The sequence below is a fragment of the Oncorhynchus masou genome, chromosome 17, assembly GCF_036934945.1.
Source record: "Oncorhynchus masou masou isolate Uvic2021 chromosome 17, UVic_Omas_1.1, whole genome shotgun sequence".
NCBI classification, from domain to species: domain Eukaryota; kingdom Metazoa; phylum Chordata; class Actinopteri; order Salmoniformes; family Salmonidae; genus Oncorhynchus; species Oncorhynchus masou.
The window spans coordinates 24,344,448-24,371,417 of NC_088228.1; the positions used below are offsets into that span (position 1 = coordinate 24,344,448).

At 42.1% G+C, this 26,970-nt stretch overlaps 1 protein-coding gene across 2 annotated transcripts in view; it reads right to left on the reverse strand.

The window, feature by feature from the left end:
- The window catches only part of LOC135558743 (catenin delta-2-like), a 142,946-nt gene that overhangs the window by 83,678 nt on the left and 32,298 nt on the right, over nt 1-26,970 (reverse strand). The window contains exon 4 of one of the 2 annotated variants that reach the window (XM_064992829.1): nt 7,045-7,178. In XM_064992829.1, coding sequence (XP_064848901.1) covers nt 7,045-7,131 — 87 coding nt within the window. In that variant the 5' untranslated portion in view covers nt 7,132-7,178. Of the gene's footprint in view, nt 1-1,297; nt 1,468-7,044; nt 7,179-26,970 lie in introns of those variants that run through there. The other variant, XM_064992830.1, reaches the window with a different exon arrangement.

Sequence of the window (26,970 nt, forward strand, 5' to 3'; positions counted from 1 at the left end):
TTATAACTATAACAAATCTAAGATATGTCAAATAAATAATATCAAGCTCAGGGCTCCAGCTATGCATTTGATTTGCTAACTTGTTAGCTAAGTGGCTAGATGTCAAGATCAAGCTTCTTGGTTACAGCAGAGACATTCAATCCCTTCCTGAATCAAGATCCCTATAGTCCCTTGTTTTGTGCATAAAATAAATAATAATTGCGCCCTCTGTGTGCACTTCCGGTAATACCGTACACCTTGGTAAGGTACAGAAACGGTATGACGGTATGAACATCTGGATACCGCCCAACCTTTAAATCTGAGCAGCCAGTCTCAATTAGGGCGCTTTCACATATCCCCTTATGATCCGGATTCTGGAGCGTTTGGTACCCTGATCCGCGCTATAAAGCATATGTGAAACGCAAATGAACCCTGACTGAAATGAATCCTGGACCTGCGTGAGTAATGGGTCCAAGATCCAGGACCAGTTTTTGTGACACGGCAGCGCAAGTCGCGTGGAACTTTTTTTGCCCATTGTAAACAAGCTAGCTCGCTAACATCACGTAGAATGTGCGTCTTGCTTATCGCACACCCTGAAATTGATATTTTCAGGTCTTGCGAAAGCAAAAACGTATTCTGTCAAATTCTCACAAAAGCTCCAGGAAACTGAACCAGGGTACCAAATTTCATATGTGAAAACGGCCTTAGTCTCAGGCAACTCCAGTCAATACAAACTGTACACTTTTTTTGTGACTGCTGAAATGAGCCCAGTGCCCACAAGGTCAAACACTCTCCCTAGAGCAGTTTATTCAAAGTCTGCTACAAAATGTATCACCTGCTATTTTGGGCAAGAGACCAGAATATAAGGTCCACAGAAACATCCCATTGAACTGGATGAAGAAGGATCCATCCAACTCTTTTTAAACCGACTGAGCTATAGCATCAAAGAGCTACAAGTGTCAGTAGACATGCATTTCAATGTATTTCTCTTGGTATAATAGTTGCATTTACATAACTGTGTACATGCAAGCAACTGTAAACTGTTGCTATTGTCTGGCCTAGTTATCTTAACTTTATAAACAACTAAATTTGTGCTGATAAGATGCAGTAGGCTATATATTTGGATAGAAGTAACAAAGTTTAAATGAGCCAGCAAAGTTTAAGTCCTTTTTTTAGTTATATCTGGTAGCAAAATGACAGAAATCCATCAGTTCCAAACAACAAAATCACTGACCTTACTATTCCCTCCAAATGTAGCATAACAACCAAACACCTGTTACTGCCAAAAGACTTGGAATTTAAGTTAACAAAGCCATACCTTCACATGGACCATACTTCAGAGAAAGCACCAACCACACATAATATCCCACTTTTTTCTCCATCCTCAACGTGTCTAGAAGTTCTTCTGTCCTTATTGAGAAAACTCCATTAGAGAAAATGGCAAGCCCAGTAGTGACTGCCTCCAAGCAGTGAAGAATAGGAGTTCAGCCAGGCACAAAGGTCTCCATGGCAACAGAGAATTTAGAACCTCTTTGGCATTATTTATGCAACATTGCATCACAAAAGGACCCTCCCACCAGTCTGCCTGCCAAATCCTGCTGCTCTCCAATCACTCTTTTGACTGCTCCTCTCCTCAACACCATCTGTGCCCCCCGCTGAAAAAGCAGAGAGAGGGTAGCGGGCGGAGGTGGGGAGGTGCAGGGTGAACGGAGGGATGGGGAGGGAGGGGGACAGAGTGGGGTGCTAATTGGAAAGCTCCAAAGACTCGCAGGATTGTGAATGTATATGGAAGTGTTGTGGGGTTGAGGCAGCAGAAATGTCTCCTCTCTTTCTTTTCCTCTGTCCCTCATTTCCTGTTCTCTCCTCTCTTCTGACCATAGCTCTGAGTTGTGCTCTCCAGGGAGAGACAGTGACTGTTCTGCCTCAGTGCCACTCTTTGGGCTGGGCTGCCTTGCTTAGAAGGTAGTACACAATACATGTCATAGCCAGCCACGGTTTAAATATAGCTTGATAAAAAAGACACACAAGGATCTGCCATGGGAGAGAAGAGCGGGCCACAGAGTCTTGGGATGACAGTCACAATTTGCTTCCTGTTACTCACCACTTTAAACACTGTTTATTTCTAATCTGTATGAAAAATACATTTAGGTATATGATTGAGAAAAGTATTGAATGAAAGTACTTTTGTTCAAATGAAAACTGATAGAGCTCAAGGCAGTTGAGAGAGAATAGAGTGAATAACTTAGGTTTGCATATGAGAAGCTTTGTTATTTCCTCCCAAACTAATTTCTTTATTTAAATAGTCATTGGGTCAGTAATACCAATTCTAAACCATGTTCAAAATTTGAATAGCCACACTTAAAGGGATAGTTCACCCAAATGACAAAATTACATATTGATTACCTTACCATGTAAGCAGTCTATGGACAAGGTATTACAGAAATCCATGCTTTGGTTTAGCTTCCCTGTCACTGTATCCAATTGCTAATATTTTAGCATTTGTGGCAGAAATCCCATTCAAGTCATGGGACCGATATTAGCATTTTTCCGCATCATGTCCAAATCATCCGAAAGTATCTAAAATTGAATGTGACGCTCAACAAAGTCATTTATAGATTATTTGAACCTGATGCGCAAAACATTATGCTATCGGTCCCATGACGAATGGGATTTGTGCCACAAATCTTAAAACATTAGCATTTGGAAACAGTGACAGGGAAACTAAACCGAAGCATGGATTACTGTCATACCTTGTCCATAGAATGCTTACAGGGTAAGGAAACCAATATATCATTTTGTAATTTGGACTATCCCTTTAATCAGATACTGAAATAGAAAATATTCTGAAACTTTAAGACATGGCTAAATTGGTTAGCAGGACATTTCCGTATAATTGTTATTTTAAATTTAACCTTAATTTAACTAGGCAAGTCGGTTAAGAACAAATTCTTAGTTACATACTGTGGAACAGTGTAGAATAGTCAGATTTTCAAATGTGTGTGTGTGTGGTAGAACTGAAGAAATACCCTCTAAATACTATAATTAACTAATTTAAATGGGCAGACTGTTCAATTAAAACCTTGCCTGATAATTGCATTACAAGAAAATCAAGTATACTTCCAGCCCATTACCAAGGACAAGAAGGAGAGGGAGATGTATGCCCAATAGCTTGCAAACAGTACACCCCTGAAAACACCATTAAACCTATTAGTTGGTAGAATAAATGACTAGGGGACAGAAGATGGGAATTTTGCAGCTTCAGGAAACTGTGTGGTCCTCAAGTATAATTGCCTAATTGTGCCCTGTGGTACCAAGACTGACATTTTAACTTTTTCAGAGGAGACGATTTGATTACCAAATGTCATCCTGGGTATGCCTCAAGTTATTTTGGGGGGTTTTATCCAATTTCTAAAAAGCCAGAGGTTAACTTAAGGAGTACGAGACCAAGGAACACCCTGTAACAGAATAAGCCAAGTGCAGGATTGGTTGTCTGGAGAAGATTCTAGAAGTTAATCTATTCAAAACACCTACTGTATGCCTACACAAACTATACCACACTCGTATGAAGCTAGGGTGTCCTACCAAACATTATTTAACTAACTCAAAACATGAAATATAGTGAAAAAAGGTACCATATTAAAGGAACATTTTTGAGGCAGGAATTATGAACTAGGAACCTATAGGCTTTAAAATCCTTGGCTTAAATACTCCCGTTGAGACAACATTTCACTACTGCTGTATACCCACTCCTCAGCTGAGTAATGCAGTGCTGGCTTTCAGATTTCAGATCTGTCTAATGCTTCATTCTGATTTGCTCGAGCAACTGTACGCCTCCACGCCACTCAAACTGCCCTTCTACCTCTGTCATGGTTGTCTGACTTACTCATTCAAGCCAGGTGCAGAGTCAAGACATTCACACAAGTTCAATTTTCACTGTTCATCCCCCTCGAGTCAACTGACAAAAAAATACTGTCTTAAACACTTTGCAGTCTGAAACAAAGGAAATGGAAATATGTGAGCACTCCATATCCCTGTCTTATTCCCCAAAACACTCAAACTGAATACATTTTTGATCTGTTTTAAAATCCCTTCTTATAATACAGTACTATGACATGATAAACCCTGTACACGCAGTATCTGACATACAATTGGTTGAGTTAAGTCCCTGCATGACTGATTAGCTAGCCATATGTCAGCCCACTAACAATAACGACCCAGTCATCCATGAACCTCATATAGATCTTTACTATCAACATTTATGGCTCAACATTCACTCACAGCCAAGTCATGAGTCTCCATATTGAACCTTTGGTTCAAGATGACTGGTATATGTTAAAAGAGCAGTACTGTAATACCCTGAATGCAACATCTCAAAGTCAAATTGGGTTATTATAACTGCTTTTATTTATAAGCTGTGGCCTAGTTGATGGCAATTCAGTCTCTATAACTTTATTTGAGAACGTCCTATTCATTATAATAGTCTCCTTTCCCGCTAAGCCCAAAGCAGCCCACATTCTAGAATGTTACAAATTAGTGACTGTTTCACAAGACTTAATCATTTCCATTCATTATTTCATGACCAAAGGCTGCTGAAATGACTTCACTGCATTTGTTTAAACATCCATTAAGTCTTAAGAGGTGACCACGATTAAGAGAGCAGATTAGCATTCTCTCTCTTTCCCCAATTCAAATAACGTCTGAATATTCTAGCTAAATGCATTCCTCATATTGCTGTACAAATGATTGCCAGATGTTTGATATGCCAGCACTCTGAATAAGATGACACCGATTTGCATTCTCGTCTTGCCCTCACGTATAGGCTACTATACATCTAATGGCTTTGGCTGGTTTCATTTGCTGCCCCTGTGGCCTGCTGCTGACCATTGTGAGAGGACAAAATGAGGCATCACACGTTGGCTTGTACATCACTACCTCAAACCATGGTCACTAGCAGATCCAAATGAGGTCCAATCATAAGCAAGCATGGTGGAACGTTAATCTAAATATCATTGGGGACCAAAAACAATGTCACACCATACAGTACTAGAACCATCCCTAGGCTACAGGTTAAAGTCAGGCCACCCCTGCAAAAAAAGTAAAGTCAACCCAATGTCCTTAACCCCAACACACTCCCCAAGCCCCCTTACTGTTTTTAAAAGCCAACTGACCCTATCACTGAAAAATGTAGTGGTACCTGTACTGGTAAATCCATTGTAGGGCTAAATACACGGAATGTATCATCACACTTCACACGTTAAACCTTTTGCTGACTGATGCTGTTTGCCATCTAGTGGTGGGGTCATAATAACGTATTATGGTCAATAGTTTAACACTGCCTTTCACTATTACACAATTGGAGGTACAGTATATTATAAGATAAACAAACATATCGTCGCTGTATGATAAACCTCATCTCCAAAACAGAAACTTTTCAGGAATTGGGGGGGGGGGGGAATGCATATTTTCCTGCAGTCAAATGACCAAATCGACCTCCATTGGCCTCTTGGGTGGAATGTTATTAACATTTTCATCATTTACATAATTAATAAAAAATGTTGGGGGGCCTTGGTGTTTCTATGTCAAATGGTTTTGTTATATTTCAGTGTTCTGTGATGTGATATTGAAATGTTCAGAGTACATTGAGGAGTTACTGCTTTCAATAAATGTAAAAAAAAAAAAAAAACATTTGCAAAATTGGAGTTACGAGGTTGTCGTCAGAGTGATGACATCTAATACCAAACAGTAAACGTGGAAATTAATGTATTCCTAATCGTAGAGCTTTTCCTAGTGTTGAACCCAGTCATAATGTTTAACCAGTGGTTGTTCACGCTTGACCTCCCTTCTCTCATTGCTCCACAATGCACAGGAAGTAGACAAATCCTAATTGTTTCCACCATTGAATAGCATCAACAATGAAAATGTCTGCCTTTTTATTTGTATTCACACAACCATCCCAATGCTGTCAACAGAAAAATAAACAAAGAGCTGTGACTGAGGTGCACCGGCTTAAATAAACGCAAGCTTGTGGAGGTCTGCACACACAGGGACACACACACTCGTGCCTCTCTGTATGCAGGCCTTTAGGCTTTTATTTTTTACCCTCCTGATAGGGCCATTAGTATGTCCCAGAGCGGCCCCATGGGTCTGTGTGATGTGTGGCAGAGGCCCACTTTACCATTCCACAGCTTGTCCTTTTCTCTCTTGCTTAAAAGAAAGAGGAGTGTCAGTGTAACCACTGTCATGATGCAGGGGATTGGCTCATTCCCATCTCCACACATGCTCTTGGTTCTACTCCAAAATGGCTGCCTGCTGTGAGCTAATAGGCTATATCCTACTGCTGGTGAGGAATATCAGTAGCATGCTTCCAAAATGTAACTGCAAGCCAATTATATTCTATTGAGCACAATCTCTTATAAAACTGAACCTAGTTTTGCACATTCTACTCAATAACAATGACTTAGTTACTATATTATTGTGAGCGATAGCGACATTTCAAACGAAAGGCATAAGATGAAACGAGCCAACCCAAAGTCTCTATAGAGTCTCCTTATAGTGTCACCTGCTAATCAGTGTGGATGTTAGTGTGTCCTCTGCACCAGACACACACAGAATACAAATGGAACCAATTACTTATGTCTCTCTACCTCACTGCACCCCTGCAGAACACTGACACATTTACTTCAACATCAAATAGGATGGATTTCAGGCACTGAACAGGATCTTATGATGAGAAATGTAATAAAGAAGCTGGTGGCGATGGCAATATAGCTGAACCAATAACATACTTCATGTTAGGTTGCCATCAGTTAAAGGGACATTTAACTTGAAAACCATTTTTTTCCCCCCACACATTCTTCATTTGTCCCCTTTTGATACAGTCCCACAAAATTGCGCATTCAAATTTCATTCAAGTTTTCACAATGTATTACTTTCAATCCCCTGATGCCTAAGATCAAGCAAGAGCAAAAACGCTGATCACATGGTATGTTTTGCATGGAGGGCCTTGGTCTCGCTCTGAAAGTCACCCATGTACGGTACACACAGAATTAACATGGAAGGCCTTACCTGTTCCTTGACAGAGGCCAGTATGGCCGACGTGGTCTCTGTCTCGGCGCCGTCTCCATTAGAGGCGTTTAGTACTGGGCTCAGCATGGTGAAGTTCTAAGAGTCAGAGGTTGCGTCGGGAACTGGCATAACTTCTGAAAGGGAAAGGATTAACAGTCAGCATTAGAAGGGCGACATCATCCACTATTGGGAGAGAATGCAGAAATGGTTCAGTTATGATATCCATCACTTAACTTTCATGAAACTGTTTGAATCCATTGACATTTCTCTTGTTGGTTCGTCACAACAAAATCCATTTCTGTACACTATAGTTTCGCTTATACCTCTCTCAATTTCTAACCCTAGTATAATGAGATCTTTCTGTATTCAAGGGTAGTTTGCAAAGTAGAAAATCTGGATACAAATATACTAATCTGATTTAATAAGATTGTGGATATAGCTAACACTTGTAAACTACATCAGTCATATATCATAATCCGCCAAGTAATCATCTGGATGAGAGCATGTACTAATGACTCGAGTGTGCGTGTGTATGTGTGTAACAATGACTCTACCGTCACTTAAGGAGAAGGGACCTAAATCTCCAGGTAATCCTAATGTAGTGAGAGAGCAAATAATGGCCATGACAACAACACAGATGACAGCTTCTAAAAGCTGATGAAAGCTTGTCAAAATTGATCCTTCCCATCCCTGTCTCTGTGCGTGGCAGTCACTAGATCACCCAGTCAGTCGTGTTGAAGGTAAGGGAAAGTCGACCGCAGCCTGGAAGCAGACATTAGCTAGACTATTCTGGGATGCTGCCAAGCAACAAGCCCTGCTGGACACTGCTAACATGGCTGACCGGAATCCTTCCCTTGTCATCCATTTTAGTGTTCCTCTCTCTCTCCTGCTCAGTCTCACTCCCACCCCCTTTCTCTCTCTCTCTCTCCCTTGACCTAGTTCAGTGCTTCCTCATCTCTCTTCCAGTCTGAGTTCTAAACACTGGCCGCTTATCTGACAGAATGTCTTCTCTTGCCACTGTTTCCTCCCTCCTGGGTCACCACACCTAATGTCATCCTCATCTTTCATTAGTGTGGACCTCTGCCTCAGTTAAATACTATCATGATAAATGAATTTGCATTCAGTGCTACACAAGGATATTCATAGCAATGGCTTTTAGAATTAAAGTAGGATTATCCAAATTGACTTATTTGTCATAAATAGTGAAAACAAAATAAATTCTATGTCCCCACCAGACGCTCTATTTTACCATCTGTGCAGACAGAATGGGTTGTAAGGAAACATGAAAATGGATTATACTGTAAGTTAATGTCAACACCCCCCCCCCCAGGGCTGGGAATTGCCAGGGACTTCACAATACGATATTATCAAATGACTTATGTGCCAATACGATATGTATTGCGATTGTCATGATTCTACACGTATTGCGATTTGATACTGTGATTTTTATATGCGATTCCATGGTCCAAACATATTGCACACCATATGTCTGCTGCCGAAGGACGAGAGTGCCATGAGAGAACTAGTTTTGATCAGTCAAGGAAATAAATAAGTGCAGAAAACAAATTGGCTCCCTATTTAAAAAGAATTTGGAAAACAAGATGGAGTTTTGGTGCAGGTACAGACAACTAGCGCAAAAATAATATTGTGATATTGTCAATATATAATATCTTCAAAAATAATATCCCGATATGTAACTCGATTTTGTTCCACATCACTGATACCCCCTCTAAGCATCGAGCGCCTTTTAAATTAGGATGCAGCAGCCATTTCTAGGTCAAACTTCCATCCTGTGACCAGTCCTAAGTATTGACCAGTACAAAAAAGCCTTACCAGTAGCAGTCCAGCAAAATCTGTGCCAGTACATAGACAGGAAGTGAGGGTATGGATGAATTAGGCCTATATTTCGATATCCATCTGCCTATGATACTATCCGAAATTAAACATCGAGAATAAACATAATCGCTTTACCCTCTTATCACAGTCCAAGACAAACAATGCTTTGTTTAAAGGCATCGGCATATCTGTACACAATGTATAGTTCTCACAATACTGTTGTCCGACTCATTCCATTTATTTTACTGTTCACAGACTTCTTTCTGCACAAAGTAAAGCAGCATTGATTGTAAGTTCCAAAGATATCAGTCCAAGCCAGACGACGTACAATTGACAATGTATCTCCGTTAATACAAAGCGAACAAAGATTAATTCCTATTCCCACTGCTTCCGACTGAAAAAAATCCAAACTTAACCAACTCTGTACGTGACCACAAAGGAATGATGTTTATGGAGTGTATTTGATGAAGTGTCCCCTGTTGTCTCGTTAAAACTTTGTGCAACATTTATTTTGCATTGGTAGTCATCCGTAGATCTGTCTAGACACTTTCCCTTCACTTAATATTTTAAATACAGACTTCCGACATAAAGAGTCTATCACAAGTTCATTACCATCAAAAGGCTCCTGTCAAGATGTCAAAGGAGACCCATCTAAGTTTTTTTTAAATGTCTGTTTAGTAATGGGCTGCTTAACCTTACACCAGGCACGCAATATTGATTCACATGTTGTATTCTCAATGTTACTTGAGGATGGTTTTGGCAACTATAAGAATACACTCTGGGCGTTTAACAATGACAAATATGCATTATTCATGGTAATAGCCAAGGAATACACTCGCAAAAAGTGCCAGAGAGAATTGGTGCTGGTTTTCTACTTTTTTTGCCCAGCACAATATGTATGATGCATGCCCTCGATGAGAGAGGAAATCAAATTGCCTGAGAGAATCCTACAGTATAGTCAGTAACTGCAGAGGCTGCAGGCGGGAGATGCTGGGGAATGCAGAAACCACTGACAGGTTATCAGTCTTCAGGAGCAGAGTGCAAAATGCGGCATTATTTTTTATAATCCCATAACACCTTGAACAATAAAGACCTCTGAAATCGTCAAACTTTCCCTGCATGACATTTGAGAAGATACAATTCTTGCAGAATAGCAATTCCATATTATGCAATGTTGTGATAAAGACCTCTGGGTGCAATAGAGTGTAATATTATCAGGTTGGCAAAAATATCTGAGAGGGAAGCCATTTGAGGCTATTGATTAAAGCTCTCTGGGCAGTATCATGCCATTATGATGGCTTTGAAGCCATCTGCAGATTGAGACACACCAGTGGATACAGGTAGACAGCAGGTAAGAAGGCCTTCTTTTAAAATGTTTAAAAAAAATCTACCTCTGAATTTTTATGTTCTAACCTTCACAGCTTTTATATTCTAATACATTTATGAAACCACTGTTGGACATGCAGAGATGTCCATGGTAACATCAATTCTAAACCTACGGTAAGTAGTGACCATGGGGCTTCTCCCCAGTGATAATCTGGAGAGACAGTACATTTGACATCTCTACTGTAGTACACCAGTCTGTAGGGCCTAGCTGTCAACCTACAAATCCTTTCTTCCCTCCAACACTGACTTGACAGAATTGGGTGGTAGCTGAGAGCAAGACACGGTTTCCCACCATATTAATTCACACACACAACAAACAATATGAGATCTGTGATCACCTTGAGAAATGCAGGAAGGAAGCAGGAAAGCAGCATTTCTAAAGTATGGCGTTAAACTGGCCCTGGTTAGCAGTAATGACATTGGGGGAGCCGCTATATTTCTCAGGAAGTTGGTCTGGAGACTTTTCCTACACGCCTCAAGTCTGTACAGACGAGAAAGGGGGAAAAAACTGCAGATATTCCGGCAAAAATAAATAGCTAGGCATGGCACATTCAACAACCGCTTCAAATTGTTTATCCCAATCTCTGGTTTGGGACAACTGTCAACAGTGAGTATTGCAGTCCAATTACATCCCATTAAGACAGAATGTTCCCTCCGGAGTTAACACAAATGTGTTTTTCCGCTAACCAAAGACTTGACTCACCTCAGCACATTTTGTTAGACCGTTGGGATCTCAGTGTTCGAATAAACAAAAAGGGGGATGGTTTGTTGCAATGCATTGTCTGTAAGCGTCCACTTCAGATGGAGAGTATGGCCTGCTGTGTAGTGATGCCCTCTGACACTAATTAATTGGGCGGGAACATGAATATAGAATTGATGTAGGGTTGTTGCGGTGTGAAATGAGAACTTGAAGCATATTGTATCTCAATTAGCACTATAGGGAACAGAAAAATACAAATTCACAGCTGACGACCAGGATACTAATGAGACCCACTGACATTAGTATCATGTTCCTGTGACGTACCAGGTATAAGTCCTTTTATGACCATAGTCTGTCTTTTGGCTTCTTACGGAAAATATTAACCTCTGGTGAAAATGAGCTATACACATTTTTTTTCATGAGGAGTTTCAATGATAACAAGCTGCCACAATAGTTCCGGGGTCTACATATTGATAGGTTAGGTTTATAAAGATTTAAGGCAAACTTACTAACATGATAGGCCTCCATGGGCCGGCTCTAGCCTTTTGGGGGCCCTACGTGAGATTTGACTGGAAGTTTTAAAGTACATTTCCTGCAATTCTACACATTCTGCAATGGGGCCCAGAAGTTTTTTTTAAAGCAAGTTTTCTGCAGTTCTATACATTTTGCCGTGGGGTGGAAATAAAGTTTTGCAATTTAATAACACATTTCATGCAATTCTACACATTTTTCCATGGGGCAGAGATATTTTTGCAGTTTTAAAACTGATTTCCTATAATTCTCCCCCTTTTGCCATGCTAATTTCCTGCAATTCTACTCATTTTGTCATGACTTACAATGTTAATAATATCTGTGTGAGAGTGACTCAATGGAGTCAAAATCAATGGAGAGCCCCTGGAGGTCAGGGTCCCTGGGCACGTGCCCTGCGTGCCTGGTCAGTATTCAGCCATGATAACTAGCTAGACTAACTTACCAATCTAAAAATTGTCTGACATGGCTAATTGAGTGACTGTCAGTGACTGCTGATGCACAACAAACTTTCGAACTTGCACATTGTGCATTCTACTATTCTAACTATCAACAGTAAGTTGAGACCCCGACTGAGTTCCTAAAAAACAACAACAATATGTTTTTGGGTCGGGTGCCCCCTACAGGCCAGGGCCCTAGGCGACCGCTTACGTTGCTTATGCCTGGAGCCGGCCCTGAGCACAAGCTGAGGCAATTAAAGACCTCCTGGAATAATGTTCTCAAAGGATGGCTGAGCGTGACACAAATGATAAAGTGTAATTATGTGGGGCTTGCTGTGATAAAACAAGCCCCAGTGCATTATTAACATTTTCTCTTACAAACTCTGTGCTGATTAGGTTGGAGTGAATTTTGTTTACCCTCAATAGAATGCCAGTGTCTGCTATGTTTTATTGACAGGCTAATTTCATTAAACAAACACCACATTTTCAATGTAACAACACTCGTACAGATGTAGAATCTTAATTAGAGCCAGTTTGCCACAGCAGGAAAATAATCCTGCAGCAACAGGAAATGTGGATTATAATTAATTACATTTTTTGTAGGGTTTGATCAAGTCTGAAATTTCAAATTGCTATTGACAAGCTTCAGAAGCCTTTTTAAACCACAATAAGCTACACGTTTTACATTTTCAATTCTTCTGCATAATTTTTTACGATATTATATTGATATTTTTACTCCCAAGTATTGATTTGTAAAATATATACTTTAAATGTTTTGCTCGGTAGCGTTAGCTAGCGGTAGTGAGATGTACCTGCACCAAAAACTCTTGTATTTCTCCTTCTCAAGCTTGTTGGCTCACCATTTAAAAAAAAGAAGATGGAGAACATGTTTTGCACATGAACATGCACTAACTAAACAAAACACATTTTCTCATGGCTATTTCTTGTCCCTCTGCAACAGACATGGTTAGCGATGTGTTTGGAACATAGAATCCCAATACATTAAGAATCGTGAGAATCACAATACATATCTGCACCTAGGTATTTTAATAATATCGTATTGCAATTCCCAGCACTAGCAACAGGGTGATCAAATTAAGATCCAACATCTGTAATAGATAAGCTAGCTGGTATTGCCAAACAATTACTTCAATCAAAATGCTTCCTGTTTCTTTCATTTACTACCTTGATCATTATTTAATCTTTATTTGGGCAGGGAGTCCCATTGAGACCAATGTCTCTTTTTGACCACAGCAGCAATTACACAATAAAAATTAGACACACATAACATAACATTGTTATTAGATTGTTTTGTGTAATGTAGCATTAATGTGCCCAATATTTATTGTGTATTCTGTATGACCCCAAAAATGACTTCACTCCATCTCAATCAGTTAGGCATTCAAGCTGCTATGACAGTCCCATTATGATAGTGTGTTCTAGTGCATCATGGGTGGTTTGCACCTGATGTCATGCATTTGAATGCGAGTTCCTGTGAATACTGTGTTCTCCAGTGATGATGAGGCCGGAGGGTTAGCTAGTGCTCCAAGGCTTTTAACCTCATGACCTACTGTACTACTACTACTGCTACTATGAACCAAACCAACCCTTGGCTATGTTGAGATTGTGGCAGTCAAGGCATTAATCGTCCAATGTGAGGTTGGGACTGTGAAGCCAGTAGTATAGCTACAGGAGCTGCATGGCCTGGTTGTTTTTTTCCTTCCCAAGGCATCAGCCTCACTGGTGAATGTTGACTGTACATGTGACTGTGGTGGCAGCAGAGTCCCTACTAACCTAGTGAGTAAACCTACCTCACACACAGCCACTGACATTTACAATATCTGCACCACGGCACGATAACAGAAGAATACCCAATCAGTGTCCATTACATTGGTTGAATGTCTTACTAAAGAGGATATGCATTGTAACCCATATCAACCCTCTTGCGTAAACATAATTTTATAGGACATTATTAGAGGACATTACACCACCATGCCTATCTATCTGCATGTTAAGATAATGTGATCATTGACACGGTTGCGCCATCTGCATAATTGGTTGTAGCGAATGTTACCAGAGGTGACCCCTGCTGGTCATCTGATGACATGACAGCAGGGAAGAAAGGAGATGACCTCGGCGTGGGGGAGGAGAGGAGGAAGTTCAAAGCTTCTCACGTCCCTTTCGGCATCATCCACAGCATTGCCACATCCGCACACGCACAGTCCATCCATGCACTGCACTATACAGTGAATAAATTGACCTTGAAGCAGGGACACATTCCAAATACACCCTGTTTGTTATTGATGGATATGCAGCTCAATACCAAAGTCAATCTGATGATCGGTTCTGTGCTACGGGCATGACACTGTTACATCTGTGTAGCATGATGCCTATGAATATTTCCTTTGACATGTAGCATAAAACACCCCCTTCTCTCAAAGCAATACCACAGCCAACCAATGTTGATGTGCTAATTGTGGGCTGGGTGTCATAAAGTAAAAGGACAGCAACATCTGTATTTGTGGAGCTGGGAAGACATCTAGACCCAAAGACACCGTCCCACTATTAGACACCGTCCAACTAAAATTAGCTTTAAACCCACTAAAGTGAGTCTTTATTATAATAATAGGTCTAACCTTGTCTCAGGACCATCTGCTACTGTTAATCTAAATAAGATCTAAAAAATATCATCAACATCATGAATTATGCATTTAGATCTACTGAGCAAGCACGAGTTTTGCCGAGTGACTTCAACACACAAATGATTCAAAAGGTAGTGATCACAGAGCAAAGACCTGGGCTAAATGGGTGTAACTGCCACCCAGCTATTGATGTTACAGTACATGGCCTGGCTGTTCCAGGTGGAACATCAGGATTGAGACCCCCTGACGTTGTGCTGCTAACATATTACAGCTTGACTGGTGAAACATTACATTTCAAGACTTCAGATGTAGAATGGAATTGAAAGAAAGCTGAATCAACAACAAACCAGTGTTTTTCACTGATATTCTCAGTAGCACAACTTTGCTTGCCAGTACAGTACATCCATAATACATCAGATTTACTTTTGAAGGCCTGCAGTAGAGATGACATAACTAAATAATTATGTGTTAGCATCAAAGTATCAAACTACACTATGGTACTGTTCTCACATCTATGTACCATATACTGGATTTTCCTCATGAACAACAAAAGAAGTGGTGATGACATGAAAGATGGATGGAGATCAGTATAAAGAGAAATCACACATCAGAAAGATCTGAAAAAGTCATGCTTCATTTCAAACAACTACAGAGGGGAAAAAGGGGCTTACAGATACTCTGCATGTAATAACAGTAGCTAGTTCTATTAGTACTTATGGTAGTAGGCCTAATGGAAGATGCAGTTAGTTGGGTATTCTCCTGTTCTTGTTTTTTTTTTTTTTACTTAACAAATGAAAAAATGATGTCAAATGATGAAACATGCCCTGGAGTAGGTGTGGTCCATAAATCTACAAATATAGCGTAGGAGCACTGCTGTCGCTCACATTTCATGTGTCAGAGGATTTTATCATCACAAGTGAAAATGTTCACTGAGCACAGCATGTCTCTCCTGACTTGAATCTGAAAATCCAGAACATTTGGAGCGCTAAGCTATATCCGTCCCTGCCCATCCACGGGTAGCAGAATTGGTGAAATGATGATATGTGAAAAGATGACTTGCTTATCCTCATGCACATGTAAACCGGACAGATATAGGATACTGAGTTATATCTGCACAACTCAAGACCTCCTTATCCAGCTGAGCCAAAGCCAAGGCATTAGGTCTGGGAGCTAATACGAGTCTTCAGGTCTCAGGCAAGGTTACTTATGACACAAGTATAGTTTGGCAAACCAACTCCTCTACGTACATGAGGTAAGTAGCATAAGAGAGTATATCTCAGTATACCAGTTACAGTTGAAGTCGGAAGTTTACATACACCTTAGCCAAATACATTTAAACTCAGTTTTTCACAATTCCTGACATTTAATCCAAGTAAAAATTCCCTGTATTAGGTCAGTTAGGATCACCACATTATTTGTAAGTATGTGAAATGTCAGAATAATAGTAGCAAGAATGATTTATTTCAGCTTTTATTTATTTCATCACATTCCCAGTGTGTCAGAGGTTTACATGCACTCAATTAGTATTTGGTAGCATTGCCTTTAAATTGTTTAACTTGGGTCAAACATTTCGGGTAGCCTTACATAAGCTTCCCACAATAAGTTGGGTGAATTTTGGCCCATTCCTCCTGACAGAGCTGGTGTAACTGAGTCAGGTTTGTAGGCCTCCTTGCTCGCACATGCTTTTTCAGTTCTGTCCACACATTTTCTATAGGATTGAGGTCAGGGCTTTGTGATGGCCACTCCAATACATTAACTTTGTTGTCCTTAAACCATTTTGCCACAACTTTGGAAGTATGCTTGGGGTCATTGTCCATTTGGAAGACCCATATGTGACCATGCTTTAACTTCCCGACTGATGTCTTGAGATGTTGCTTCAATACATCCACATAATTCTCCTTCCCCATGATGCCATCTAGTTTGTGAAGTGCACCAGTCCCTCCTGCAGCAAAGCACCCCCACAACATGATGCTGCCACCTCCGTGCTTCACATTTGGGATGGTGTTCTTCAGATTGCAATCCTCCCCCTTTTTCCTCCAAACATAACGATGGTCATTATGGCCAAACAGTTCTATTTTTGTTTCATCAGACCAGAGGACATTTCTCCAAAAGTACGATCTTTGTCCCCATATGCAGTTGCAAACCGTAGTCTGGCTCTTTTATGGCGGTTTTGGAGCAGGGGCTTCTTCCTTGCTGAGCAGCCTTTCAAGTTAGGTCGATATAGGACTCGTTTTACTGTGAATAGATACTTTTGTACCTGTTGCCTCCAGCATCTTCACAAGGTCCTTTGCTGCTGTTTGGGGATTGATTTGCACTTTTCGCACCAAAGTACATTCATCTCTAGGAGACAGAACGCGTCTCCTTCCTGAGCGGTATGACGGCTGCGTGGTCCCATGGTGTTTATACTTGTGTACTATTCTTTGTACAGATTGAACGTGGTACCTTCAGGCATTTGGAAATTACTCCCAAAGATGAACCAGGCTTGTGGAAGTCTACAAAAAAAATTCTGAGGTTCTGGCTGATTTCTTTTGATTTTCCCATGATGTCAAGCAAAGAGGCACTGAGTTTGAAGGTAGGCCTTGAAATACATCCACAGGTACACCTCCAATTGACTCAAATGATGTCAATTAGCCTATCAGAAGCTTCTAAAGCCATGACATCATTTTCTGGAATTTTCCAAGCTGTTTAAAGGCACAGTCTACTTAGTGTATGTAAACTTCTGACCCACGGAAATTGTGATACAGTGAATGATAAGTGAAATAATCTGTCTGTAAACAATTGTTGGAAAAATGACATGTGTCAAGCACAAAGTAGATGTCCTAACCGACTTCTATAGTTTGTTAACAAGAAATATGTGGAGTGGTTGAAACACTTAGGTTGGAGTCATTAAAACTAGTTTATGTAAACTTCCGACTTGAGCTGTATATGTCTGCAGTTACTTTGTCTTTACTCTACATACCTTATCCCTAGCCTTCATTATGTATCTCAACAGCAATATAAAACACAAACATCACTTTACCCTGGTATGTCCCTAGTGTGATGAATGTTTTCTTATTTTTTTTATTTTTTTATTTTCAGCATCTTAAAGATCAAAGCTGATTTAAACTGAAATGTGTAAATCCCTGTAGGATTGACAACACTTGTTTTTAAAAGATTATTCTCCACAATAACAACACAAATATTAATGAGATTAAAAAAACATATGTTAGAATAGAAGTACAACTTAATTTCTCTATTGCGTATTTAAAGGATCCTTCCACTGTACTCCAATACTTATAAGCACTATATTCTGGGTTTCTAATGCTATAATGTTCAGCCTCGTGTACAAATATATGTGGTGATTAGTCCGTGTCAGAGCAGCCTTTGGAGAGGGAGGCTAATGAAAAGAGAGGTTTTAAGTCCAAACAATGGCTGAAGTCCTCTTTGATATCCACAGACCTGACTGCACTTCGTACTGGGAGACAGAGACAGACAGAGACACACTGAGAAGAGAAATGGGGAGAGAGAGGAGAAATGGGGAGAGAGAGGAGAAACGGGGAGGGAGAGAGAGGAGAAACGGGGAGGGAGAGAGAGGAGAAACGGGGAGGGAGAGAGAGGAGAAACGGGGAGGGAGAGAGAGGAGAAACGGGGAGGGAGAGAGAGGAGAAACGGAGAGGGAGAGAGAGGAGAAACGGAGAGGGAGAGAGAGGAGAAACGGAGAGGGAGAGAGAGGAGAAACGGGGGGAGGGAGAGAGAGGAGAAACGGAGAGGGAGAGAGAGGAGAAACGGAGAGGGAGAGAGAGGAGAAACGGAGAGGGAGAGAGAGGAGAAACGGAGAGGGAGAGAGAGGAGAAACGGAGAGGGAGAGAGAGGAGAAACGGAGAGGGAGAGAGAGGAGAAACAGAGGGAGAGAGAGGAGAAACGGAGAGGGAGAGAGAGGAGAAACGGAGAGGGAGAGAGAGGAGAAACGGAGAGGGAGAGAGAGGAGAAACTGAGAGGGAGAGAGAGGAGAAACGGAGAGGGAGAGAGAGGAGAAACGGAGAGGGAGAGAGAGGAGAAACGGAGAGGGAGAGAGAGGAGAAACGGAGAGGGAGAGAGAGGAGAAACGGAGAGGGAGAGAGAGGAGAAACGGAGAGGGAGAGAGAGGAGAAACGGAGAGGGAGAGAGAGAGGAGAAACGGAGAGGGAGAGAGAGGAGAAACGGAGAGGGAGAGAGAGGAGAAACGGAGAGGGAGAGAGAGGAGAAACGGAGAGGGAGAGAGAGGAGAAACGGAGAGGGAGAGAGAGGAGAAACGGAGAGGGAGAGAGAGGAGAAACGGAGAGGGAGAGAGAGGAGAAACGGAGAGGGAGAGAGAGGAGAAACGGAGAGGGAGAGAGAGGAGAAACGGAGAGGGAGAGAGAGGAGAAACGGAGAGGGAGAGAGAGGAGAAACGGAGAGGGAGAGAGAGGAGAAACGGAGAGGGAGAGAGAGGAGAAACGGAGAGGGAGAGAGAGGAGAAACGGAGAGGGAGAGAGAGGAGAAACGGAGAGGGAGAGAGAGGAGAAACGGAGAGGGAGAGAGAGGAGAAACGGAGAGGGAGAGAGAGGAGAAACGGAGAGGGAGAGAGAGGAGAAACGGAGAGGGAGAGAGAGGAGAAACGGAGAGGGAGAGAGAGAGGAGAAACGGAGAGGGAGAGAGGGAGAAACGGAGAGGGAGAGAGAGGAGAAACGGAGAGGGAGAGAGAGGAGAAACGGAGAGGGAGAGAGGAGAAACGGAGAGGGAGAGAGGAGAAACGGAGAGGGAGAAACAGAGGGAGAGAGGAGAAACGGGGAGGGAGAGAGGAGAAACGGGGAGGGAGAGAGGAGAAACGGGGAGGGAGAGAGAGGAGAAACGGAGAGGGAGAGGAGAGAGAGGAGAAACGGAGAGGGAGAGGAGAAACGGAGAGGGAGAGGAGAGAGAGGAGAAACGGGGAGGGAGAGAGAGGAGAGAAACGGGGAGGGAGAGAGAGGAGAGAAACGGGGAGGGAGAGAGAGGAGAGAAACGGGGAGGGAGAGAGAGGAGAGAAACGGAGCGGGAGAGAGGAGAAACGGAGCGGGAGAGAGGAGAAACGGAGAGGGAGAGAGAAGAGAGGAGAAACGGAGAGGGAGAGAGGAGAGAAACGGAGAGGGAGAGAGGAGAGAAACGGGGAGGGAGAGAGGAGAGAAACGGGGAGGGAGAGAGGAGAGAGGGAGAGAGGAGAGAGGGAGAGAGGAGAAACGGAGAGGGAGAGAGGAGAAACGGAGAGGGAGAGAGGAGAGAAACGGAGAGGGAGAGAGGAGAGAAACGGGGAGGGAGAGAGAGGAGAAACGGAGAGGGAGAGAGAGGAGAAACGGAGAGGGAGAGAGAGGAGAAACGGAGAGGGAGAGAGAGGAGAAACGGAGAGGGAGAGAGAGGAGAAACGGAGAGGGAGAGAGAGGAGAAACGGAGAGGGAGAGAGAGGAGAAACGGAGAGGGAGAGAGGAGAAACGGAGAGGGAGAGAGGAGAAACGGGGAGGGAGAGAGGAGAAACGGAGAGGGAGAGAGGAGAAACGGAGAGGGAGAAACAGAGGGAGAGAGGAGAAACGGGGAGGGAGAGAGGAGAAACGGGGAGGGAGAGAGAGGAGAAACGGGGAGGGAGAGAGAGGAGAAACGGAGAGGGAGAGGAGAGAGAGGAGAAACGGAGAGGGAGAGGAGAAACGGAGAGGGAGAGGAGAGAGAGGAGAAACGGGAGGGAGAGAGAGGAGAGAAACGGGGAGGGAGAGAGAGGAGAGAAACGGGGAGGGAGAGAGAGGAGAGAAACGGGGGGGAGAGAGAGAGAGAGAGAAACGGAGCGGGAGAGAGGAGAAACGGAGCGGGAGAGAGGAGAAACGGAGAGGGAGAGAGAAGAGAGGAGAAACGGAGAGGGAGAGAGGAGAGAAACGGAGAGGGAGAGAGGAGAGAAACGGGGAGGGAGAGAGGAGAGAAACGGGGAGGGAGAGAGGAGAAACGGAGAGGGAGAGAGGAGAGAGGGAGAGAGGAGAGAGGGAGAGAGGAGAAACGGAGAGGGAGAGAGGAGAAACGGAGAGGGAGAGAGGAGAGAAACGGAGAGGGAGAGAGGAGAGAAACGGGGAGGGAGAGAGAGGAGAGAAACGGGGAGGGAGAGAGAGGAGAGAAACGGGGAGGGAGAGAGGAGAAACGGAGAGGGAGAGAGGAGAGAGGGAGAGGGAGGAGAAACGGGGAAGGAGAGGGGGAGAGGGAGAGAGGAGAAACGGAGAGGGAGAGAGGAGAAACGGAGAGGGAGAGAGGAGAAACGGGGAGGGAGAAAGGAGAAACGGGGAGGGAGAGGGAGAGAGGAGAAGAGAAACTGGGAGGGAGAGGAGAAACTGGGAGGGAGAGGAGAAACGGGGAGGGAGAGGGGAGAGGAGAAACGGGGAGGGAGAGGGGAGAGGAGAAACGGGGAGGGAGAGGAGAAACGGGGAGGGAGAGGGGAGAAGAGAAACGGGGAGGGAGAGAAGAGAAACGGGGAGGGAGAGAGAAGAGAAACGGGGAGGGAGAGAGAAGAGAAACGGGGAGGGAGAGAGAAGAGAAACTGGGAGGGAGAGAGAAGAGAAACTGAGAGGGAGAGGGTGAGAGAGGAGAAACAGGGAGGCAATAAGAGACCCCCCCCAGCCCCCCACCCCCTCCCTTCCCCTAAAACACGCTGTTCCTCCAACAATCCAAACTGAGATAAATGTAGAATTAAAAAAGGAGAGGAAACAAGACGGGGACAGAGTGAAAAATGAATAGTGTTCTAAAGGGTGATCAGTAATCAATAACTGAGTCGAACCGTGGTTGTAATTTTCCACTTCACAACTCAAGTGACTTAAGGACAGCATTATGGTAAAGCACATTACAACAGTGAGCTAAAGGGTGGCCCTGACCTTATATACAGGGCAATAGTAATCACAGTCTCTTTCAATCCATAATAGACGGTTCATTAGGCTAAATCTACTACAACTGACACACACACAGCCAAAAGCCATCATGGCAACAACTTGGCAACCATTAAAAGGTATTGATTGATTTGGAAAGCGATAAAGTGTGGCTTTGGCTGTATTTACACAGTCAGCCCAATTCTGATCTTTCCCCACTAATTGGTCTGCTGACCAATCAAATCAGCTCTGAAAAAAATCTGCCGTGAAAAGCTCTGATATGATTCGTCAAAACCAATTAGTTGGAAAAAAATCTGAATTGGGCTGCCTGTGTAGACGCAGCCTTTGAGACATAGGCCTACGCCCAGTGGGCTAACCGAAACATCTACACTCCCCTACATATTTATTTGGACAGTGAAGCTAAAACTTTTAATTTGTCTCTATACTCCAGCATTTTGGATTTGAGATCAAATGTTTCATATGAGGCAACAGCACATAATGCAACTTTTTATTTGAGGGTATTTTCATACGTATCTGTTTTTATCGTTTAGAAATTAAAGCACTTTATGTATCTAGTCCACCTATTTGAAGATGTTGTTAGTATTTCGACAAATTCACTTATTTGTATTGAAGTAGTGAAAACTTGTTGGATAAATTTGAAGTTTGTTTTGGTTGTGTTTCCGATTATTTTGTGCCCAATAGGAATGAATGGTACATGATGTATTGTGTCATTTTGGAATCACTTTTATTGTAAATAAGAAACATCTACATTAATGTGGATTATGAATAATGGATTATGGATTATGGATAATCATGAATGATGATGAGTGAGAAAGTTACAGAGGCACAAAGATCAACACGTTTGTAGTCACAAGCTTGGTGTAATCATTGTGTGCTAGGAATATGGGACCATATACTACACTTTTGACTACTTTAATACACGTAAGTGAATTTGTCCAAATACTTAGGACACAGTTAAATAAGAGGACTACTAGATACATAGTGCTTTCATTTCTAAATAGTAAAATAGATATATGAAAATAACCTCAAATAAAAGGTGACATTCTGTACTGTCGCCTAAGTGAAACATTTTATCTTAAATCCAAAATGTTGGAGTATAGAGCCAAATTAAAAGTTTTAGCTTCACTGTCCAAATAAATACGTAGGGGGGTGTATGTGTGTCACAATCTCTTAACAATCTTTGCGATACATCCCAGTCTGCCATTTTAAATTGAGAACGCTGCAGACCAAAATACTTACTTATTAATTTGATCAAAAATGTGTCACTGTCTGTCTCTCATAACTGACAAATTTGTAGTACGTGACAAATGGTATTTCAGAAAAATCTACTTAAATCAAAACTCCTCCAGCACCTATGATGCATTGGTTCCTCTAGTCAGTGCAAGATTTTCTTTGGAGTTTCAATTAGCCTTCACAGATAGGGCCAGTCAGCAACACCACTAATCAGCAGTAAGACAGATCTAAAAAAAAATGTTTTTGTTATTTTACTAGGCAAGTCAGTTAAGAACAAATTCTTACTTACAATGACGGCCTAAAGGTTGCTAGATGTGGGTTGGCTGCCTTGTTCAGGGGCAGAACATCGAGGATTCGTTCTAGCAACCTTTCGGTTACTGGCCCAACACTCTGACCACTAGTCTACCTGCTGCCTATGAACATATAGGCTAAATGACTGAAAACCACTGGTTACTAATAACAAACTATCTTTTTTATTACCAATGCTAATGTGGTCCATTTTGTGCAGCACTAAAATATTTAATGATAATAACAGCATTCTGCTAGTTTGAAATGTTAGATTTTTTTTGTTGTACTACTACAGCCTTTCATGGAATTGATGACCTAGGCCTATGTCCATTATCTTCCATCAACACAAGGAACTGAGGCGGGGGCTTGGGCAGGGGCTGAGACAGACAGGCTATGATATCAATCTGCAGCTTTGAAGATTGGAATACAGCAACCTGCACTCAGACGACAACCCATTCAACATATTTCCCTTGAAGAAAAACAACGCTTATCATGCAAGCTTATCAGGTCAAACAATGGATGATTCAAATTGATAACAAATTGGGTGACACTGCTTTCAGAACCCTATCTCCCAGTCAACTATAAGTGGAATGTTTTCCTTGTATCGAGGACACGTTTGCCCACAGATGAATGGGAAACTTACCATATGACCACCACAACCCCTACCCTTGTGGCTTATATCTCCAACCACTGTCAAAATCATAACACAACCGGAGGTGGGGCAATTGGAAGGCAGATCTTTTGACTTTTGACCCTTTTTTCTCAAGCACTTAACCATTTTAATTATATTTACAAAATGTATCAAATCATCCTGTCCATAATTAAGGCTCCCTCTCTTAGTAGGCCTATGTGCCGAACACATTGGAAAGTCATAGAATAGGCCAAGGCTTCTGTGATCCAGATAGGAACTACTACACTATCATTGTTGTTGATGACCCAGTGAGGGCCAATAGTCATTGTGTGGCCCTGGGGAGACAAACATCATATACATCTGACCACCGGATGTGTCCTATTGTATCTAAATAGAAACAATTTATCAGGGCTTATGAGGGTGATTTGTCCATAAAATCTATAGAATTTTGACCATGTGAGCTTCTCATCCCTTTACACACAAACAGGCCTGATGTAGAATATTGAACTATACATGCCTAGCCTTACCTATAGGCATGGGCAACCATTAACTCATTTAATTCAATTATGTATATGGTTTCAACATGGCTTATACCTTCAACTTAACATCAGTGTTATTATTCCTGATAGAAAAAAAGAGTTTTGGAAACAAGTCTATATTTGTCTATTCTTTAAATATTCATGCCAGGCATTGCAGTCGAAACACGATCAAACGCCAAGCATCACATGCAAATAAAAAAAAAGGAGGACAATTTTATATGGAGTTGATCTAACTGAGGCAAGGCACCCTATTCAAATAGACAGAAATTATGCAGCTAGGCTACATTTGGTGATGAAAGACCTGCTAGTCATAGAATACCTAATAATGCATAGCCTAGAAATTTAAGAATGAATGAATCTTATTGGCAGTCATCATCAGCTATGAAAATGAGACATTTAATCTCACCTTTCCACCTTTTCTACAGCATTGCATTACAGACAAAAGAATGACGGTCATCTAATGCGATCTGATGTCGACCAGTATAATCTTATAAATATATCGCTCAAATTTAGGTCAATCGGAAAGTAATAGGGTGTTTTCTCAGAGCATCCCCGCTTTAGCTAGCGAATCGTCCTCAAATGGATTCCATTTTCAGTCCACAATCAATGCATGCTATAGCCCACAATAAATCTGAAATATTACACTTTCGGACCCTGGAAAAACATCTGGCAGAGTAACAAAGGGGTGAGATATGTATGCAAAAGGCAAGCCAGAGCTGGCGATTGTTCCTCCCTTCCCGAGACGACTGACAAATGCATCCTATTTTGTAATTGTTTGGAGTGTATGACAGCTGGAAAAGCAACTGGAATGACATTGCGCTTACTGTAAAATATGCCGGGGAACCGCGTTGTTCTCGACTCCCCTCGATTGGTAACCAAAATTCAAACCATGTAAAATATGTAAAGCATTCCTTACGAATTGTCCGAAAACACACTTTACGCCCGACGTTGGTGTTGCCCGAAAAGACAGCATCCACCGAATGGCCAAGAGAGACCGCTATAGGTACGGGCAGTCTAGGGAGACCCGTTCACTGGGTTGTGCACTGTGCAGCAGAGAAGGCAGCGGCGCCTGCTCTCTCCAATGCTCCCTTGTCTTTAACATTCCCCTTGTTGTCAGAACGTTGTGCTGTTTGGGTACGGGTACAGTTAACGACATCTCCTGGTGATGCAAGGATGAGCATATCTTCTCTCCCCACATTTCAAGCCATCTGTAGCCTACGCTACACAGCCATCAAGTGAATAGGTATAATCTGACATGAGTTTAGTCTTCTCTTCTCAGGCCTACTAGTTTTTACTTTTTGAAATAAATATTTCTGTATATATTGCTACTTTTAATTGAAATTATAAATTGGGGGTCAATTTAGCCCCATATGGAGGACATCTATTGAACCTATATGGGGCTATGTGTCCATAAATACAATGGGATTGACAAATATATTTCTTACTTTTTTTAAATGTTCTATAAGTAAAACAAATGTCTAAGCATCTATTTTCTTCTCCACTCTTGCAGTCATCCCTCCATTTTCTCAACCTAGTTGAGGTGACATCATCTGTCCTGGGGCCCTTTTGGCATAGAGCAGCAACATGACTACTGTACAAACGTGGGCCAGTCGCCACATCACTTCCTCTGAGGCAAAAGGGCACACCACAGAGGCAGACGGCAAGATCAGTAATGTTAAACCATGTGTATTTGGGTCTGGGGGAGTGGATTTGGAGGTTTTGGAGGTTGATCAAAATTCGTACCACCCACTCACAATGTAACCCCCTTTGAAATAAATGTGCATTATGTAGAGGTTTGCTATTCCTTCAGCACACACTGTCAAGGTGAAACCACTGAATGGCCCCAAGACACAATTCACATACAGTAGCCTGGAGCGCACATGTTGCACCTGTTTTCCTAAGAAAAATCATTCATATAAAAGGTCATAAAAAAGGTCAAACAAAAGGTCACATTAAATTCAAACAAAGGTACACATAGCATGCAGGGGATGCTTGGTGAAAACAATATCATATTTTAGCATTTTCTGTCACCTCTAAACGTGCAACATAAATACCAAAGCATGTTCTACAGCAAACGATGTTCATCAGTATTGTTGAAGGTACCTAATCAAGATATAACAAAATAATTCAACATGGAAGAAGAAGGCAGTCATTCTCTGGTTGCTGCTCATTGTTGTTATCAGTAGTGTGTCATCCTGTCCCTAGGGGTGAATAAGCACACCTGAGCTCACTCTCTTCTCTCAGGTATCACACACCATGCACTGCTCTTATAGCCCGACATATGGGGCAAAATAGTATTTAGTCAGCCACCAATTGTGCAAGTTCTCCCACTTAAAAAGATGAGAGGCCTGTAATTTTCATCATAGGTACACTTCAACTATGACAGACAAAATTAGGAAAAAAATCCAGAAAATCACATTGTAGGATTTTTAATTAATTAATTTGCAAATTATGGTGGAAAATAAGTATTTGGTCAATAACAAAAGTTTATCTCAATACTTTGTTATATACCCTTTGTTGGCAATGATAGAGGTCAAATGTTTTTTGTAAGTCTTCACAAGGTTTTCACACACTGTTGCTGGTATTTTGGCCCATTCCTCCATGCAGATCTCCTCTAGAGCAGTGATGTTTTGGGGCTGTTGCTGGGCAACACAGACTTTCAACTCCCTCCAAAGATTTTCTATGGGGTTGAGATCTGGAGACTGGCTAGGCCACTCCAGGACCTTGAAATGCTTCTTATGAAGCCACACCTTCGTTGCCCGGGCGGTGTGTTTGGGACCATTGTCATGCTGAAAGACCCAGCCACGTTTCATCTT